The sequence below is a fragment of the Cavia porcellus genome, unplaced genomic scaffold (genome assembly GCF_034190915.1).
Source record: "Cavia porcellus strain 051 isolate PalLab524CR breed Dunkin Hartley unplaced genomic scaffold, mCavPor4.1 scaffold_9, whole genome shotgun sequence".
NCBI lineage: Eukaryota > Metazoa > Chordata > Mammalia > Rodentia > Caviidae > Cavia > Cavia porcellus.
In genome coordinates, this window is record NW_026947492.1 from 33,801,500 (window position 1) to 33,822,509 (window position 21,010).

At 39.0% G+C, this 21,010-nt stretch overlaps 1 protein-coding gene across 5 annotated transcripts; it reads right to left on the bottom strand.

Annotated features, from left to right (window-relative positions):
• Positions 1-1,291: 1,291 nt before the first annotated feature.
• Birc3 (baculoviral IAP repeat containing 3) lies at positions 1,292-20,683 on the bottom strand. 5 transcript variants are annotated; one of them, XM_063256162.1, is made up of 9 exons: positions 20,529-20,683; positions 11,689-13,911; positions 11,482-11,581; positions 9,334-9,412; positions 8,479-8,527; positions 6,091-6,333; positions 2,772-3,026; positions 2,193-2,234; positions 1,292-1,622 (listed from the first exon to the last, which is right to left on the bottom strand). In XM_063256162.1, the coding sequence occupies exons 2-9, from the start codon at positions 12,599-12,601 to the stop codon at positions 1,429-1,431; spliced, it is 1,875 nt and encodes a 624-aa protein (XP_063112232.1). In that variant the 5' UTR covers positions 12,602-13,911; positions 20,529-20,683; the 3' UTR covers positions 1,292-1,428. The 5 variants fall into 5 exon arrangements, with proteins under 5 accessions (XP_063112232.1, XP_063112235.1, XP_063112234.1 ...); XM_063256165.1 differs by lacking the exon at positions 20,529-20,683 and adding an exon at positions 20,288-20,496; XM_063256164.1 differs by lacking the exon at positions 20,529-20,683 and adding an exon at positions 20,208-20,496.
• Between the last annotated feature and the right edge of the window lie 327 nt (positions 20,684-21,010).

Here is a 21,010-nt window from a genome sequence, read left to right on the forward strand (position 1 = left end):
AGAAAGAGAAAAAAGGAGGCAGCTAGGCTGGGGCTGGCTTCAGACTGCTGAGGGACCAACATGAATCTAACAGTCAGACTATCCATTAGCTCACATTCTTTCTGCCCAATCAAATCTAAAGACCGAGTTTTGTGAATGAGGTGGGATGCCAATGGGAAAAAATAAGAGAGGATTGGGGTGGGGGGAAATCAAGATGTATCATGTACAAATAAAGAATTCCACATAATGCATGTGATCATTATGTATACCTAAACTATACCAATAATAGTCAATAAAATTTAAAAAAAAAAAAAAAAAGACCTGGATGGCCAGGCAGTGTGAACCTGACAGTGAGTGTAAAGTAAAAAATGCAGTGGAGACCCCAGGAAGTTGAAGCCAGGAATATGGAACACATGAAAAAAGTGAACAGAGCCAACCTAAGAGGGTACCCCGTGGGCTGTAACCACCAGCGCCACAGGGGAGGGCTGCTCAAGCCCTTAGGAACTCACGTCTCACCACCATTTTTCCTGGGTGCTTGACACAAGTTTGCCACGCTGGGATTGCAGTCTCATTTTGGTTCCATTCTTTTCTATCCTGCTATTGCTTCTTTTTGGAATAGGAATGCTTACGCTTTGCCACTCTGTGTTGGCTGTTTAACTTTTCTTTTAAATTTCACAAGGACTCCAGCTAACAGTCTGCCTTGAGTCTCAGAGAAGACTTTGGATTTGGACTTTTCAGCAGCAGTGGAATTATTAAAACTTTGGTGATTCTTAGAGATGGGCTAAGTATATTTTGCATAAAGGGGTATGCAAAGGGCCAAGATGTAGAGTGTTTTCCTATCATATACAAGGTCCTGGGTACAATCTTAACACCACACACACACACAGACACAGACACAAACCAGTAATGTATGTGTTTTGGGGGCCAGGATGGAATGTTATGTTTTGAACCAAGAATGTGCCCAAAGGCCTCTGTGCTCACAGGTGGGGCTTACAGGGGTGATTGGATCATGGGGTACCGTACTTATCATTTACTGGAATTGTTTACCAGTAAGTTCAACAGCTGAGTATGCCGCTGGAGAGTGGTGCCTGACAGGAAGAAGTGCCACTGGGCAGCACATATCCCTGGCTGGCTTCTGCCTTCACTCTCCCTGCTTCCTGGCATGATCCTTCCGCCATGCTGTGTGTGCACTTAAACCTCCTGAACATGGACTGCAACTTGTGAAATACTACGTCAAAATAAACCTCCCCTCCTTTAAGTTGCACGTGTCAGATATTTTATCCCAGTGATAAAAAAGTGACAAAGACAGACATATATTATATAAATATATTTATATAAAATAAAAATCTCCAAGTAATAAATAAGTCTTTAAGGAAACCAAATCACTATAAAAGTTAAAATTACAATACACTTAATCCATTAACTCTAGAGTTTAGAAAAAGTTCTTTTTCATGAAAGAAATGTACGAACTGTCCCCTTGATTGTACTCCTGCAAATAGGGCATTTTCTTAAAGAAGAGGCACAGTCTTTGCATACTACCAGGTGACCACAGGGAATAAACACTATGGACACTTCCCTGTCCATACACACTTTACATGTTCTTTCTTCTTGCAGTCTCCTTAATTGTTCTTCCATTGGTAGATCTAAGAAGAGAATCATTTTTAAATTTTAGTTTACTGGTAAGTGGGTGCAGTACAGTTTTTACTTTCCTCAGGTACAGTCGGTGCCTGCACACAACACATCCTAATTCCTCTTCTGTCACACCATATGCCTCCTTCCTCCCCTCTCTCCAGCTCCTTTATTTTATCTCTTCCTTCCCTCCTCTTGGAGAACAATCTATCTCCCTACTGCCTGTGATCTACCTTTTATTTTGCTCTTTGTTTTTACTTTAGGTTTCTCATATAAGAGAAACAGTATGATATTTAAGCTGTGTGTCTGACTCATTTCATTAAACATTTTGGTTTTTTTTTTGGTACCAGGCATTAACCTCACCACCTTGCCCTTACCAGGCAAGCACTTGAGCCCCAGCCCAACATTATGATCTTAAATTGCATTCATTTTCCTATACATGACTCAAGTTTATCTTTCTTTATGGCAGAGTAGTGCTCCATGGTGTGCAAATACCACATGAAGAAAGATATTTTAGTAAGTAACAATTTTCTTTTTTCATAAATGAAATGTTTTCTACTGGTTTAAATTGTTATTTCTATTACCTGAAATATCTTCTGTGAGAATATACTTTATGTCCTGTTGCACTAAAAGAAAAAAGAAAAAAAATATTACTGTAATGAATAAGGTTATTGTTTAGCTATGTTTTAAACAAAGAATATGTTGGGAACCAGGCAAATCAAAAGTTTTTGTAAATAAAGGTTTCAAGGAAACCCAATCAATATAAAAGTCAAAATTATGATACAACTAGTTCATTAATTCTAAATGGATTCTAAATGCCTTCTATCCCAGCACTGTTAGGGGCTGAGGGTCACAGGTTCAAGCCCAGCTTGGTCAGCCACATGCAGTAATGTAAGTCTCAAAATGAAAATAATATCGGGCTGGGGACGTAGCTCAGTGTGAAGGCCCTGGTTCAGTCCCTGGGGATGGACACACACACACACACACACACACACACACATATACACACACACACACACAATATTTGGTCAAAACTCACAATTTTAAGACCACAGAAATCTTTATTTATAAATTAGATCAAATTATTTTCTGTATCCCTCAATGATTTATGAGCATATTTTCAACTGTCCTAACAGTTCCCAAAATAATTTTCTTATACTCACCAAATAAATGCTTGTATAACTTTGGGTCCATTTCTTGCAGAGAGTTCTTGAATACAGTGGCAGCAATATTTCCTTTTACTAAAATAATATCAATGAGTTCTCTTGCTTGTAAAGACATCTGACTTTTCTGTTTGATAACATCATGTTCTTGTTCATTAATCACTTTCGCAACTAGTAGACTGTTCAGGATTGGAATTACACAAGTCAAATGTTGAAAAAGTGCCATCCTGTTCTTCCGGATCAATGACAGATCTTCTATATAAAAAAAAAAGAAAAAGAAAAAAAGAAAGAAACTAAATACAAACATATTCAAGGTGCTCACAAAATTCTTTCCACCCCTACAAATGCAGATGAATGGAAACCATCTTTAATTCACAATCAGGAACTGGTCCTGATTGTTAGGGTTCAGACTACCGGCTTCTCTGTGCCGAGTAGTAACCCTAAGTATGGAAGAACTGACCCTTCCTGCAGGCTTGTGCTGCAAGTTTACATGTCTCACACGTTGCCTTCACAGGAGCCTTTCAAGCAGGTACTAATGCCCTCATTTAACAGATGAAGAAACAAAGCACAGTGAGACAGGTTAGCTGCCAAAGGACACGACACTCACAGAACTCGATCTGAGTGGACGGGGACTGACCGTGGTCTGCACTGTAACCATTCCGTAGGTCTGCCTGCTAACCCAGGAGCCCAAACGAAGTTAGGGTGCAATGAAATTGAAATTTTAATTCAATCTAATCACATTGGAAAAAGGTCAAATCAAGAAAATTAAAATATTTTTTGTAAATTCTTCCACAAATTTCTGTAACTCTATTTTAAGTTGAAATTTTAATTGTTTCCCTAGACCACATAGATCTCCACTATCTAAATAATTTATAGTGAGAGCAGGAAGATATTACACACAGTTTAAACAATATACCTGTTTATCAATGACCACCTTTTCTTGTCCTACTAGATCTTATTCTTCTTTAAGATCTATCTAGATTTATATTTAGTAGCAAACAAATTTTGTATTTTGAAACTGTAATTTTATTATCTACGTTTATTAACTGCCATTAGCGTACCACACGCCATTAAGCTGTTTCTTTAATTTAGTTTTGACTTTTTATTTTCTACCACAATGTTATTTCTGTAACCTAATAACAGAAGTGGGACCTGCTGAAGAAGAACTACTTAGAAAGATGATTGTTACGTTTTAGATACACTGACTTTTCCAATAATACAGAACTATCTCAAAAAGAAATAAATGGTGCTTGGTCAAAGAGATCAGGCCCGAGATACCCATTTTGAAAGTAACTGAAACTCTGAGAATAAATGAAAAAAGGACCCAACCTAGAAAAGTGCCTGGCACAAAATTAAGGCTCTGTAAGTAACCACTGAAAAAAAGCCAAGCCTCAGTAATTTAAAGAATAGGAATAAAGAAGTTATATCCACAGGCATGGTACACTCGGAACAATGTATCCTGTTAAATTATCTACAACAGAGAAATGGCAACACATTAGAAAATAAAAACTATAATTTATACTTAGTGTTGAAGTGCATTGGTTTTTCAATCTAAGGTTTATTTTTCTAATTATGTTTTGTTTAACTTAATATGATTGATTTGTTTTGTTTTGGTGCTAGGAATCAAATCCAGTGCTTCAAATATGCTGGCCACGTACCCTACCACTGAGCTGCACCCCAGCCCCTCTGAAATTCACACAATTTGACTGCGAGTAGCTGGGGAAAGTCTCATACTTTGTATTGCAGCTTACAGGTTTTAAAGATTCGAATGTACCTTTGAAGTGTTTTATTATTTTATTCTGGAAAAATTTTGCCTCTATATATCTGTCAATAAATTAACCATTCTTTGTTATTGGGGAACTATACAGTAATCATTAAGCTAAATCATTCACTCATCAAACAGCATTTCTTGAGCACAGATGAAGTACAGACAGTATGCCAGGCAGAAGAGTCAGAGGGGGAGGCTGAGCTCTCTTTGACAATGTAAATCATGATACATTATTAACTTGGAGTCATGTCTGGAGACTTGATTGATTTTCTATGAAAGAAATATAAATATTTTTATTGTTGGATGGATTTAAACTTGCAGGATCTACCACAAATGTAAATGTCGGTGCTTTCTTTAGTCAACTGTTGGCTGACAACCAATGGCTAAGCTTGAAAAGACTGTACCAAGAATGGACTTATCTAATCTTTCCAGTGAGAAGGAAAATTTGACTAGGCTGAGCATGGACTGAATTATGTGGCTGCTGTACTGGGTGTATAAAGCTGAGTAATTTATAATCTGGTCAATGTATAATGCTGCATTACTATGTTGTGGTACGTTTTTCTTTATGGGCAGGAGAGGTTCACCCTTGAACAGAGTGGACAACCTGTCAATTACCCTGGGAATGGATCCCACATGGCCTTGGACAAAGATAAAAGCAAACTTTTTGCTCTTCCTTGGGACCTGAGCTTTGATAAGGACAACATGTTTGGGACATTCTGAATCTTTTGGGTAAATTGTTCAGAGCTACACAGAGATAAATCAAAAAGCCATGCAGAAAAATTTAGGACGCTGGGCTAACAGCACCGAGAAAAGTCAACTCCTACTTAAGAGTTGTAAACTGTCATCTGTGATCCAGCTCCTCTGTTACCCCTAAATCTTCTGTGCGACCTTGTTAAAAGGGGAAGTCTGTTTCCAGCTGCACTGAAGGCACTTCTGGGTTTGGTTCATGTTCGGGCAAGAGTGGCAGTGCGAGATGAGCATTTCTCTTTGACTGGGGCAGAGTGGTAACGGCAGTCAGAGCAATAGAATTTGGAGGAGCAGAAGGGTAACGTGGGAGGACACGGCTAACTTATCCTAAAAGAACATAAAACAGAATGCTAGGACTTACCTGAAAAACGTTCAGAGGGAACTCAGTTCTGGTGTGGGCATGCAGAGAATTTAATCACAATTGGTGCATAACTTTATAATTAAAGACTGAGACTATTATGATAACATCAAAATTAACAATTGCCTGACTTCATTTTAATTTACAACAAAAGGAGTGAGGGAACTAACTCAGGATTAAAAATGAGCATTGAGTACCTGCATACAAAGTCAACTACTCAGAATAAAAACATGAAGAAAAGAAGAAAGCATTGCTTTCACCAATCTACATGATTTTGATGTAATAAGCAACTACAATATATTTTAATGTGAAGAAATTTTCAGTTTGATTCCAGAATAATAAATGTAAGAAAATCTGACTCACTGATGCACTTTTTCAGCAGCTGACACAGAGTGACGACGGCACATCTCTATGGAAAGAGGAACTATATTCACAAACACACGCACCTGATTCTTTTTCCTCATTTGCTCGTTCTTTTGCCTCTTCCCTTATTTCATCTTCTGCATTAAGTAAATCTACCACCAGGTCACTGATGGTTTTATAATTGTCCCCGGTGGTTAGGATTTTACTCTGAACCGTCTGCTTTACCAGGTGTCTACTAAAGCCCATTTCCAAAGCGGCTTTCACCACAGGGGTGTTCATCATGATGGCGTCTTCTGACCGGTTCTCTCTGGGTCCAAAATGAACAACTATATGGAACACAGGATTTGACACATGTTAGGATAATCTGTACATTTTCAAATTGAAAGTCACTAGAATATTAAAAACATAGGACATGTATACGTACTATTTTATATAAGTTTTGTTAATTCTAAATGTTCTGTCACTAAAATAAAAATGGGAAATACTGTATGCAAATTAAAATCTGAGTCATTTGCCCTACTTGGCTACATATTCGAGAGGAGAGAGAAACACAATGTCAGGGGTTATCTCCCATCAGAACTGAGATGCATTCTCCCCCACACTGAATGAACAAATGAACTTTCTAAAACAATCATGTATTCTCAGCTATTCTTGGAAGAAGCCACTGTCCTGCTCACCTCTGATATTGCCATGGCCTCCTATAATACTGCTCCCTTCCAGCTCATTCTCAATGGTGCAGTCAGAGTGACTTTTACAGGCTGTGTGTGTCACACTCCTTAAATTGCATCAGGTTCCATGTGCTAGGATATAATCCAATGTTGTGTTTGTAGTGATACTGGGGATTGAACCAAGGCCCTCAGACATGTTAGGCAAATAATTTACCACTACAGCACATGCTTTGCCCTTTTCATTCATTTTTTTAAGTTTTGTTTTGATGGGGGTTTTTGTTGTTGTTTTAGACAAAGTCTCACTTTGCAGATCAGGCTGATCTTGAATTCACTCCTAGACCGGCCTTGAACTTGCAGTAATCCTCCTGCCTTAGTCTCCCGAATGCTAGGATTACAGGCAGGCACTAGCATGCCTGGTGTGTTTTTAGTATATTTCTGACACAGGTTCTCACTAAAATTTCCAGGCTATCTTCAGACCTGTGTCCCGCAGGCCTCAGCTGCCTGAGTAGCTGGAATATAGGTGGGCCCCAGCCCAGCTGTAATGAAAAACTTAATTGTGGCTTATAAATTCTCCTACAATTTGGACCCTGTTTACATCTTTCGCTTGCCTTTTGCCTATTATTTGCATCCTGCATTCCAATCTCAAAGTCACAAACGTGCCCCTGGGGTCAAACGGTGCCTGTGATGCTGACCATTCCTGCAGCTAGCCCACTTCACAGCTTTATCTACTGGTAACTCTTGCTTCTGGGTCCATACTGATTGCAATCATTTCTTTCAATGCACTAGTGTGTGTCACTTGGGCCTTTCACATACTGCTCCCTGCACCTGGCACGTATTTCTCCTCCCTTTGTCACTTGACTGTGTCCTTCCCCTGGGTTCTCAGTTAAGAAAAGTGCTTCCTCCAGACAGCTTTTGGCATCTTCCATATCTAAGTTAACTGTCCTCATGCACTGTCATAGCCACTTAATTATCCCCAGCAGTTCCCTTTTATCTGTGTATTTATCAGTGTCCCTATCATTATTAGCTCATGAGCCATGCACATCCTGTTTTTCTTCCTTAGAACAGCTAAAAAAAAATAATAAATATTTACTGAACTGAATCACACACTAAAAATGGAATAGAAGCACTTGTTCAAATATTTGCTTTTTCCCCTTTCAGGTATAAGATAATGAACAAACCTCTTAACCTCTCTATTAAAGAATAGAAATAATCTCCTATTAAAGAATAGAAACAGTATTTTCTATCTTCTCCATTCCAGAGAAAGTACATATAATCAGTCTAATGTCACAGTACATTTGCTTCCATGCTAGTTCAAGAACAAGGGTTAGGCCAGGCGTGGTAGCACACACCTGTAATGCCAGCACTTGGGAGGCTAGGGCAGGAGGATCACTGCACGTTCAAGGCTAGCCTGAACTAAATAGTAAGGCCTTAAATAAATAAATAAATAGATAGATAGATCGAACAAGGGTTAGGATAGGTGCATATTGCTTATTAAAATTACAGACGTCCAAGGCTGGGGGTGTAGCTCTTGATTCAGTCCCCAGAACTCCTAAAAATAACTATAAATATCCAAGCTCATCCTTATATATCTGGATTCCATCAGGTCTGAAGCTTAAACTAGAAATTTACACTATTTTTAAAGTTCTCCAGGCAACTCTGATACCCAGTGAAGTTTAACATAATACATTTGAAAATGTATTGCAAATTACAGATTAATACAAATATACATTATTACTACCTTTCAATCTTAGCAATACCAAATAGTTAGATTTTAAAGCAGTAATTATTATCTTTTATACATACTTGGTGACTCTGCATTTTCATCTTCTGGGGTATCTGATGTGGACAATAGCTACAGAAACAAATATACGCATGGAAGTTAATATATAACCTTTATCCTGCCTATTGCAATATAAATGAGTCAGCAGGCTTATCTTAGTCCACGTACTGCAAACTGATTTGCTAACTGGCAATTGTTTTTAGTATACGTGTACCATGGTGAGCACTGGCAACTATTTTTAATCAAAAGCAGTGTTTCATTTTCATTCCCAAGTTATTCCCCAGGCCGTGAGCTAACAGAGTTTCTGCGTGCGCGGAAACAGGAAAAGGGCTACAGCTTTTCAGTTGTCTCCAAGATTATCAGTCTGGCTTCATGCAGTTTATGTTTCCTGTGTCACCACTGGGGATAGATCAGAAGCTCTACGGAGTCCACAGACCATTGCTGGGAAGTTTTTGAACCTCAACCTAGTATATAAGTTTGTGTGTGCTTTTCCCAGATTAGGAGGAATAGCACATTTCTCTTTCTTAAATCCTTTAAAGAAAAATTTAGATAGTAAAACTATTAAATGGTATATCCCATCTTACTTTTTCCTCAAATTGTTTATGTACTGTACCTTTACTGGAGAAATGTTTGAAGAAAACACAGCAATTATTATTTTTCAGAAAGTTCCTAATAATCTATTTTTCTCAGAAAAATAGTACTTTCTAGGATCATGTTAAACTTTGTGAGAAAAAGAAAATATGTCTTTAAAATGACTTGAGTTTTTAAAAATAACTTTTATTTTTTCACTGAAACACTCCTCTTTAATTAACAAAAAAATCATTTTTTTTGGTAACCAATGATTTGTATATTAAAAAAAAACACCTTTCCTTCCCCACCTGTTCAAGCAGATGAGGATAACTGGCTTGAACTTGACTGATGAACTCTTGTCCTTTAATCTGTATCAAGTACTCACACCTGAAATGTAAACAAAATACAATGTGAAGCATTATTTTATAAAAAAAAAAGGAATTTAATAACAAATTCCTCATCATGTTTATTCTACTTGAAATCTGAGTGAAGGCCTCAAATCATACAATCATTTAAGATCACTAATCCTAAAAGTAAAGTTGTAAGAATAAGTTGGGCCTATCCTGTGGTAATTCTTTGCTATTTATCTTTTTTAAAAGTGTTTTTGTTTTTTGTAAAAGTAACCTATAAAATATCCCTTAATATAATTCAAATTGTTTTGGTTGTGAATGTTTAAATTTGCAGTTAACATGAATTTAACTCGCTACAAGTATTTTTTTTCATACAGTTTGAATGTTTTACAAAATCGGTTTTATGAATTTTAATTTTCAGGCACAATCATGCTTCAGCTAATTTTTAAAAAGCCCTAAATGTTTATCTTAATTTGAACACAGTGAATCTAGTCATTTATAAACTGGTACATATTTCAAATGGGCATAAACATGCATATCACGTCAGTCTTCTTTTAGTCCGAGCAAGTGATAAGAGGCATTGCAGGAAGGAAACTGATGCGGGCAGGGAAGGCAGGACTGGCTTTTTGCATGGCTGAAGTGGTGAACTTTGGGAATCTCTCAGCCTACTTGCTGCAGCCCAGGAAGGCTGTCCCCACTTAGACTCCTCACTGTTCTCTTCAATTACTCTGGGACTTTTGAAAACACCCTAAAACATGCATCAACAACAGAAAATACAGAGACACAAAGTTCTCCAAATAAGCGATCCAGCTCATGTTAGTCTTCAAGGCTGAAAATAAAGAAGAACAATAGAGACAGAACAAAGGAACTGAAGACATCTTCCAGTATCAGATACTCACGGTTTTTCAGTTCCTGTGACATATACATCCATTATCACACTTAAGTACAAAATGAATTGAACTCACCACCAAAGAAAATTCACTATTTTTTTAATATTCTCATTACTACCAAAATGGAAAGAAATTTTTAAAAAGCATACATGCAGACCTCATAATCCTTATAGTTTTAAAACTTAACAAAAGATAGGGAGCACGAAGTTGCTATAAATGAAAATAACATACCATATACAAATGTATTAATGAAAATGTTAGAATAATGAATTTGGTGATCAACATTAAACAATACTAAAAGTTTTGACTATGCAAAATGTAATTATAGGTAATTTGCTTTAGATGAAATAGGAGCGCATTCAATGATCAAGAATGATCATTGAAACAGATGTGATGTGTTTGTATGCGGTCATTGAAACAGATGAGATGTGTTTGTACGTTCCCTGACCACCCTGCTTAGCATCAAAACTTCCCTTGGACAGCTCTCCTTACCCTGCTCTCCCTTTTCCCCCCGGTGATGAGGTCTGAACTCACAGCTAGTACCCTGCCACTGGGCTACCTCCCAGCCCTCATTTTTTATTTTTATTGGTGGCATTTATTATCTTCAAATGCTACATAACGTATTAACTTGTTTTTAATCATCTGTCCTGATATAAAATGAGCTTATGCGACTGGAGGGTTTTTGCTTTGTTCAACAGAATATTTTATGTGCCACTTAGAACAGCACCTATCAATACATGATCCCCATTAAAGAATGATGAATGAATACTGAATGAAATACATTGCAGAAGATATTGACTGAAAAAAAGTCCAAAACTATTTGTAACATTTAAATGAATTTGATTTACCACTAGTCCTACTATGAAGTCAAATTACATATATTCCTATAGATAGATGGATATAAGGCAGATACTTGGAGGCTGGATCCTGGACATTTTCTTTCTCTGTACTTTTCTGTACCGTGTGACTTTATAATGAGTAGGTAATATTTTTAAATATATTCCTAAAAAATTAAAAATATCTTAAACCTATTTCTTCTCCACCTTAAGTTCATCAGAACCTTTCAAATTACAATTTTTGTAAGTAATCTGTTTTAAATTTACAAATGTATCTTTGGAACAAAGGCAGAATACTTAACAGCCAATTATCAACTCAACACAGAAAGCCCACATGATGAGAATCGAAAAGCAGGTGAAGAGAATCTGAAAACAATTACCTTGGAAACCACTTGGCATGCTCCACCCAAGGGTCATCTCCGGATTCCCAACACCTCAAGCCACCATCACAGCAAAAGCACTTGACATCATCGCTATGTCCTAAAATTAATGTTAGACCAAAGTTTATCAATGCATATAATTTGTCTACTAAATTATATAAGATGAAACATTTTGAATTTTTTAAATGAGCAAATTAAGTTTCTTACCCACATAATAAAAACCCGCACTGGCAAGTTGCTCGGGATGGACTAGAAGGCTTGAAGGCCAGTTGAAGAATGTTTTGAAGCGTGCTGCATGCGTCTGCATGCTTAGATTAGAGACGGTGTATCTCGAAGTACCGTGAAGCTGATTTTCTAAAAAGGGGCAGTGAGGAAAATGTCTCCGGTGTTCTGACATTGCATCGTCCTTCGGCTCCCAGTTGCTCAGTTTTCCCCCACAGGCAAAGCAGGCCACTCTGTCCCCAGGTCCAATGTAGTAAAAGCCTGCTTTAGCCAGATCTGTCGGTGACAGAAAAGTCAATGGCCACATTTGGTAAGTGAGTAATCTGGCCTTTTCAGTACCCATTGCACATTGGGAGGGACTGGTCCTCAAGGCAGAAAAATCTTGATTTGCTCTGAAGTTTACAGGACTTGATGGAAAGCTTGAGTAAGAGCCACTGAAATAGCCACTGTTTTCCAAACTTGGAGGTAACGAATGTGTGTAATTTGTTACTGAAGAAGGAAAAGCAGGCTGAGAGGTAGCTTCCAGACTGTTAGCTGAAGTTAAATTCTGGACAAAGCTGCAGCTGGGATATAACTTTTTATGCTTTTCAATTGGATTGTCTCCTTGTTTCCAGTTATCCAGCATCAGGCCGCAACAGAAGCATTTGACCTTGTCTTTCACACCGGTGTAATAGAAGCCAGCACGAGCAAGACTCCTCTCTGAGACGGGGACACCGCTGGGAAAAGCTGAGTATGTGGACATGCGGTACAGTTCACATGAGAAGTCGTACTTCAGTTCAAACGTGTTGGCACTTTTCATCAAATTTGATAAGAAGATGCTATTTTCTACAACATTCATAATGAAATGGATGGGGAGGAAAAGGGACCAGTCTTTCTCTGGGGAGGTAGTTTTGTGCATGACTTTTGATTTATTCAGTTTGACTATTAGGTTGAATATTAAAAATGCAAACTCTAATTTCTTCTGTGCATTTAGGGTTTCAGCTTGGTGAGATTCTAAATCCCATATGATTATGTCTTAAGGCACAATTATGCGCAACTGTACCTTTGTATAATCTTTATATGTTCAATGTATATATGATGCTCATAATAACCCATGATGAAAACTAAATCTCGCATGGAAGTATAAGTGTTTTGTGTTGCCATTGTATGTTGGACAGCTTAACAAGTAGGTCAGCTTCTCCAGGTCACTGGAATGCATCTGTCCCAGTCACTCAAGCTGTAGATAAGCCTCACAAAGCTGGCTTCTTTTCATGATGGAAAGTTATGTCCCGTCATTGTTTTAGCAATGGCCAATAAAATGTCACAGTGCTTTTTCTACCAGGATTTGCAACCGCGGTGCCGATTTCAACACTTGGTTTCCAGGCAGCAGAAGAAACATCACAGCTTGTTGCAAATAATTACTTCCCTCACAATAAGTTATTGTGCCCAACTTTATTATTCTCTTCAATGGCCAACACTTTGGAGACTGCTATAAAATTTTTCTTTATATAAAAGTTATTTCTGAATAAGCTCATTTGTTTCCTAAAATGTAACCACTGAACCATCGATTCTCAGGCTTATCATCCCCCGAGATAATGACCTATTTGACCAAAATAAATTTTAAACTTTTAAAATATCAGTGGTCTTTACACAGTGGATTATTTCTTCACTAATCATCACACTTATCTTTTTTACTTTTTCTAAATTTGTGCTGTCTATGGAAAAGTTCTGGTCTTGACATTCACTGTCATTGTACAAGTTCTTTAATATATCAAATTCTTCATTTGAATATTTCTCTAATCTTGCAGAAGGTTGATTACCTTTTTGTTCTAGATAACTGTCATTCATTTTAAAACCTTTATCAAATGCAGGTATTTTTTTTTTTTTAGTTCTGGAGAGAAGCCCATGCGAGATTGCCTAACTGTGAAAAAATGCTTTAACAATATGCTTCCATGGTAATCACTTCTTTACTTCCACAAATCAAATTTAAAATCAAAATCATTATAGTTACATTTCATAGAATTAGATTATATTTATCAATTAACATTCTTTGGGCATTATACCCAAAAGTCTAATTAACTATTAATTTGTTTTTTCATGCACAAAACTACCTCCCGAGATTAGACTGCCCCTTTTTAGGGTTTAGGCCTCCATTTTGAGATGTTTTGATTTACACAAGAAACTAGAAAAAATCTGGAAGAAGTAGAATAGTTTGCGTCCTTTGTAAGCCTGTTTAAAAAGAGTTTCAAAAATCAAATGTCACATAAATAATTCACAAAAATCAAATAATTCACGACAACCTTTTCCTTAAACCACCTTCCCAGGGCATCCTGCATTCACCTGTCTGTGTGCACTTACCAATGAATTTCTCCATCTACCTGAGTGGAACACAGCCATACAGAGTAACAGCAGCAAAAATTCCCGTGATGACGCACTAACGCTAAGCTGCTGTCAGTGGTGGCAGGAGAAGGATCAGGCAGCGCTGTAATTAGGCTTCATTTACTAAGTCCTGCAGCACATCAGGAAATCTTTGCACAGTTACCATCCAGAAGCCTCAGCTTCACGCTAGCACCAGTTTAACTACCTTTAAAGAATCGCAGACCGAGCTGGGGATTTAGCTCAGCGGCATAAGCACCTGTCTGGCAAGCAGGAAGTAGTGAGTTTGATCCCTGGTAGAATCACAGAATAGAACTCAAAAGGAAGTATTTTTCTGTTCATAGTGATGATTGACTTGCTTTCATGTGTGTGTATAATTAAACTAAACACTAAAAGAAAAGAAAAACGATTTTCTCCAAAATAGAGTACTAGTGTTGACTAATTGTCTACCACTTACAAGATGCTACACTAGCTATACTAAGCAGTATAGCTTACTGTTTGTTTAACATGCCCAAGTCCTGGGTTCAATTCCCAGCTATACACACACGAAAAAAAAAAAAAAAGAAAGAAAACTGTATTAGACACCAATGGGCCAAGAAATTCCACACAAAGACAAGTCTCAAACTGATGGCCAGCAGATATCTCATGTTTGGCTGAGCCAGAACTGGATTACAGTATTTTGCTAATTTTTTCAAACTTTTTAAAAGTTAATTTATACTTGAACATTCTCTACACTCATCTTCTTCAAAATTAGTATCTTATATAATCTTGGTACAATTATAAAAACCAAGAAATTAACATGGATACAACACTGTCGACTAATCCACATACTTTATTTGAATATCAGCAGATTCCTAAATAAGCTTTTCTTGGGCCACAAAACATTTTTGCTGGTGCTGTTGTTTTGAGACAGGGATTTATTATGTAGTCCAGCTGGCTTTGAATTTACCATGCAGCCCAGGCTGGCCTTGAGCTCATGGTGATCCTCCTGCCTCAGTCTCCCAAGTGCTGGGATTACAAGTATGTGCCACTATGCCAGCGAGGCCACAATCTTTTTAAATCTTTTTTTTTTCCCTTTTGAGACAGGGTCTTGCTACATATAGCTAAAGTTAGATTAGAATTTGCTGTGTAACTCAGGCTACCTTCTAGCAATAATCCCTCTGCTTCAACATCCATGAGCAGGCACCATGACAGCTTTGTTCATTTGTTTTGCTTTTGTTTTCTGAGGCAGGTTCTCACTACATAACCCCATGCTGGTCTTGAATTTGAGATCCTCCTGCATCAGCCTCCAGAATGTTAGGATTATAGGTAGGTACGACCACACTTAATTGTTTTCAAATCTTATAGTTAATTGCTAACATTTTTTACATGTAAGAGATTCCCCAACACATTCTAGATATCACACTTGTGACTTGAGAACAGCTGGCAGCACTGGCCCTGTGCTTCCGCATGGCCACAATCAGGTACAGCCTGGCACGGCCGCGCCCTGTAGAAAGACACGTCCTCTCCACTTGGGCACAGAACTTTGGCTCCTACAATGACTGCCACTCGCTGTTTGTCACTGACCTGGCTCTCTTTCTTTGACAGAAGAATTAGGAGGAGCATAGAATCACTGTAATAACCACATCTAGCAAAAGTAACAAAAACGAAAGTTAGATAAAGAGGAATACTCATTTTGTAAAAAATAAAAGAACTCTATTTCTTGGTGGAAAGGAAAAATATTCACTCACACCAAAACGCAGAGTTTGCTTTTTTTAAAAGAACCACCCACCGTACGCACTGGAGTTTGCAAACTCCTCACACACGTCTTACTCTAAAGATGCTTTAGTCTGGAAACAAGACATACATTTGTGGAGCTGTGGACGCCACTGTGTGGCACAGTGAATACACTTTACTGAATTCACTTTAGTGAATCAATTTAGCCTCTGTCCTAGCATTTCCCACCACCTGGGCTTCCAAGCACCGCAGAAGATCTGCACCCCTGTAGACTGGTCCCTCACTGTGCTTCACACCTCCTGGTCCCTTACCAATCCCGCCTTGCCCCCATCAGCCCCAGACAACCCTTCTGACTGCCTTTTCCATTTCCACCCCCTGGATTTCATTCTCAGAGACAGGGCTGAGCAGTAACCTTTTGGAATTCTCCTATCCACGCCTGTCTCCACTCACAACGTACTGGCTGCTCCTTTCTGGGATCCTCTTTATGGCCGATTTCCCAGGACCACAGACATCTTGCCCCGACTTTTTCTATCTCCCTTCCCTTGCTCAGCTCTCATTCTCTCCAGGCTCTTTTCCTTCCACATAACAATCACTGAAGCCTGCCTCAGCTTCCAAATGAAATCAAGCAAACAAATATCCTCTTCAATCCCACTTTGCACTCCCACAACTTCCTTGTATCTCACAAGGCCAAACAAAATGAACTTGTGTCTACAGTGAATGTCTCCACTCCCCACCTTCCAGGGAGGGACTCCTTAAACCAGGGCTCTTAAAACACTCTCAGCCCGGCAGTGGTGCATACCTGGAATTCCTGTACTCAGGAGGCTGCGTCAGGCATACTTCAAATTCTAGGCCAACCTTGGTTACCTAGACAGTTCAGGGCCAGCCTGGATTACACAGTGAGAGACCCTGTCTCAAAATACTAAAACTAAATTGGCAGTAAAAACAAACACACACACACTAAACCAATCTGGTGGACCACGCCTGTAATCCCAGTGCTGGGGGAGGTTGAGGCAGGAGGATCTCAAATTTGAGCCTAGCCTGGTCAATTTAGCAATTTAGAGAAACTCTGTGTTGAAACTTAAAAAAAAAAACTTTTTCTTTTTTCTTTAGAGGTGAGTGGATGTAGCTCAGTGCAAAGACCCTGGGTTTAATCTCTAGAGCTGCAAAAAAACAAAAAAAAAAACCTCTGACAAAACCAATGAAAAACAGTGAAACTGTGATGGGGCAGACTTCCTTAGAAACGCACTGGCTTCTCCCACAGCACGGTCTTGGAAGCCCTCTTTCCTTTCCAGTGGTTCCTTCTCAGACAGGCTCAGGTCTGCAGTCTCCTCCCCTTACTCCTCCACTTCTGGTGGGAACTTCCTTGATCCCCTAGCAGCTGAGTGTCCTACCCACTGGGGCACTCGGCTCCTCCATTCCTGAGAACCTGGAGGGAAGCTGTCTTATCTGTCTGCTTCCCCCGGCCCTGTGACTCCTTCAGAACAGGAACAGCGTTTTATTTCGGAACCCACCTCCCCGCCCACTTCACCCACACAGCTTGGCAGGTAGATGCTGCGACTTTCTGTAAGGGAAGGAAATGTCAGCAGCCACAGTTTCCTCATTTACGTAGCATTAGGGACTTCAGTTTCATACTCATGGGCAGAGAGTGTGCTTGGTGATGCTTTAACATCAGGTTTTGGAGTCAGGTATTTTGGCTTTCCTGTACAAATTATTTACCAAGACTGTGATCTTGGGCAAGTAAGTCTTCATGAGCCTGCATTTCCTTGTTGTGAAATGGAAATACTTGTTTAAGAGTGTCAACACTTGATGTGGTTTCATCTTAGCTTGGGCAAACCATGCAGCATTTAATAAATAGTAGCAGAATATTTACTATTGAAGCTTGAAAAGATGTGAGTTCTTGGTGTGCAGTTTTTCATTTATGCATGTGAGTGTTTTCTTTTTTTAGTTCTTTTTAAAAGTATTTTTACATTGTGGTACTTGTTTTGCTTGTTGGTGGTGTTTGCTTATTTAATACATTCCATCAGGGACAGAAATTACATGCTTTTTTTCCTAGGAAGTGTGTCTTGGGTTTTTCCCTTCCTTTTTCTTTCTCCCTTGGTGGTCATGGTGGTGATGTTTAAATGAAGTTGCTTGTACAGCAAAGACTTAATCATCCATTTCCTATATAAAAGGAAGCTAGTTTTTGCATAGACCTCAAGTATATTGTAATGTAGAGGTGGAATTTAAGGAAAGGTATTAAACTGAGGCTGTGTTTTAGCTTGCAGGCAAATAATAAACTATTATTTATTTTAAATGTATTGTAGATAAGCTGCTATATAATGATTGCCACTTCAGATAGTGATAAAATTAGGTGATTATTGTTATTTAAGCTTCTAATTTCAGTATGTCTAATTATATGAAGCAAAAATTGGGGTTTTGATTTTTTTATTTTGCTTTTCTGTTTGGAGTGTCACTGTAACCACTGTATTGTAAATGATGGAAAATAATTGCGTATCTTATTCTGGAGTATGTTACTTGCATCAGTATTTTATCTCTATTAATGTTTGTGCTCATCACTGTATATAAAAAACTTGAATGTATCAGTATAACTTAATTTTAAGTTTTCATACTGGCATTGTAGACACTTGAGAAAGCTGTATCTTGCAGGCTTGACTTAAGTTTTTTCCCTTAAAAATATGGAATATAATCTTACAGCATTTACTGGAATAAACAGTATGAAACATTTGAGTGTAAAAACTCCAAATGTTTTGGATTTACGCATTTCTTTTAATAAACAAATTGCATACCACTAGTATAGCAGTAGTACAGTGTTGACAATAAGCTAGTAATGGATAAACTTTTTTTTACTCCATTAACACAGTAGTGTTTTATTTAATAATCATCAATGAAATAAATGTGCCTGAAATTGATTTTAAAAATTACAATATTAGATCATAAAATAAAAACCAGTAGTACATTTTTAGTCACACTGAAAATGAAGGACTTAATTTTTCCCACTAGTTTCAGTGTTTTTAGTAATCAATTCTATCTATGCATTTTATATGAATAGAAGCATATATAAAATACACATAAAAAGTAGGCTAAGATTAATTTAAAAGATTATTTACAGATGACACATGAATAGGGAGTCATTATTTAAGTAAATCTGCTGCCCTCCACAGCCTCCTAATTTTATTTCTATGGTCCAGCAGATTACTGGTATCTGCTCACTTCTTGGACAAGAATCAATGCTGGCAACAGATGCTTTAGAAACACCAAGGGCAAAGACTGAACAGGTACAAAACTGGCACAGTTTTCTTTTCGTTCAGGGCATGTTTCCTCACTGAAATGGTGTATTTTCCTTATTTAAGTTCCAAGACTAAGGCAGTCTTTTGAAGTTAACAGTAGGTGGTAATTGTCAATATTTTCATACCCCATAACAACATTCTTTAAGGGCAGATTGCAGTTAGTACACTGTTCTTAATTACTTGGAATCATGGGCTTTTTAATATGTTTAAAAAGTAATTAAAAATTTCAAAATCCTGTTGAGATCTAAATTTAGCATATGGAAAAAGAAATCTGGATTTGTACCTCTTTAAAACCATTTTTACCATTTTCTTTGGTTTCAATGCTTTCTTAAATAAAACACTGCATGATTTCCAAGTTGCATATTTGCATACTGCTTTAATTTACAAATAACTTTTTTTTAAAATCAAATATCTCACCTTCTTTCATTCAGGATGTTTAGTTAAATGTTACTTCTTCGTGTTTTTTTTTTAAGTGTCAACACTTAGACATTAAAACACATGAAATCACAGCACTTGGAAAGCTGAGGCAGGAGGATCATCGTAAGTCTGAGACCAGCCTGGACTACAAAGTGAGCTCAAGGCCAGCCTGAACTACATAGTGAGATCCTGTCTCAAAAAAGACAATAAATAAAATACATGTAAAGTCTTCAGAGGGCAATCTAGCTAATAAAGAGCAACACTTACTGTTACCAACAAATACAAATTTAATATTATTGTCACTTAAGCATCAGGTAAATACCTTCAGCAATTTACTGACCAGATGAGGAACAATACTGAGTTTCCATGCTGCTCACAAGAAGAATAACCATGGGCTGGGGATTTAGCTCAGCGGCATAAGCGCCTGCCTTGCAAGCAGGCAGTCGTGAGTTCGATCCCTGGTACCGATAAAAACGAAAAAGACAAAAAAAAAAAAAACCCATGTATCGGTTGTCTTTCTGCCACCCTTTGGGAGCTATATTCCTTGTGATCATTAAATATTTTATTAAGCCCTTACTGCACCAACTGTGGGTTTTAAATTGTCCTGAAAATTGACCAGTAACACAGGCAATCAAATTAAAACATCAAAGCTCCAACATCCCACAGGCTCTCCCAAAAGTGAAATGGAAGTTGAACACCTAGCAGGAAGCCAAAGAGCTGCAACAGTACCGGAAGACGAAGACGGTGCGGTGCCAGGCTGCAGGGTCATCTCCCCGACAGCGCGCCGGGCTGGGCAGACCCGGGCTCACCTGGAACCTCCTATGTGCCGGGCCTCAAATGCCGCGTGCAAGCAGCCACCGACTCTAAGCGTGTTTGCAAACCGTGCGTCCCCCCAAGCCCTGGATCCCCACCGCCAGGCCCCGCAGCCCAGCAGCCAGCTGCAGGACGCCCCGCCCGCGCGAGGCGCAGGAATGCGCGCACAGACACCCGCGCGCGCGCCGCGCACACGCACACGCACGCACGCGCGCGCGAGCCCGAGCCCACACTTACTCAGCGCTGCCGCCGCCCACCGGCGAGCACCGGCCGGTCTTCTCAGGCACACCGTGGCCGGGCCTGTTCGCTGTGGGCCGGGTCCCCGCTGCCTTTAAAGGCCTCACCCAGGAGCCGCCGTCCCGCCCTCCTCCCGGGGTTCGCTGGTGCGCGGGTGCTTTCCTTTTAAGACTTAGGGGAACTCCAGCGGTAATAACCACACTCACTTCCCCTTCATCAGCGGCCTGGCAAGCCCGGCCGGGGATTTCCATGACCCTGCAAGCGTGACTCAACCGTGGCGAGTCCTCGTGGCATTTACTGAAAGACCTCTGTCCCTGGTCCGTGGGTCAGAGGAAATCTTGCTAACCGATATAGATAGATCCTTGATCAGCCTGCCGGGAAGAGGCCAGAACCCCATCCTCTACTCTCCATCCACCCCGCTCTGGGTTGGTGAAAGGTGATTCCTGATTCCCCCCACCCCAGTCTTCTAAAGCTATAGATAG

What these genes read in the sequence shown, in the direction of transcription:
- Birc3 (XM_063256162.1), bottom strand. Translation starts at nt 12,601, where the DNA reads ATGCACAAAACTACCTCCCCAGAGAAAGACTGGTCCCTTTTCCTCCCC. An exon ending in TGCGGGTTTTTATTATGTGG is followed by an intron (nt 11,582 to 11,688) that starts GTAAGAAACTTA and finishes CATTAATTTTAG; the next exon opens with GACATAGCGATGATGTCAAG. An exon ending in TGAAAATGCAGAGTCACCAA is followed by an intron (nt 6,334 to 8,478) that starts GTATGTATAAAA and finishes TGTTCCATATAG; the next exon opens with TTGTTCATTTTGGACCCAGA.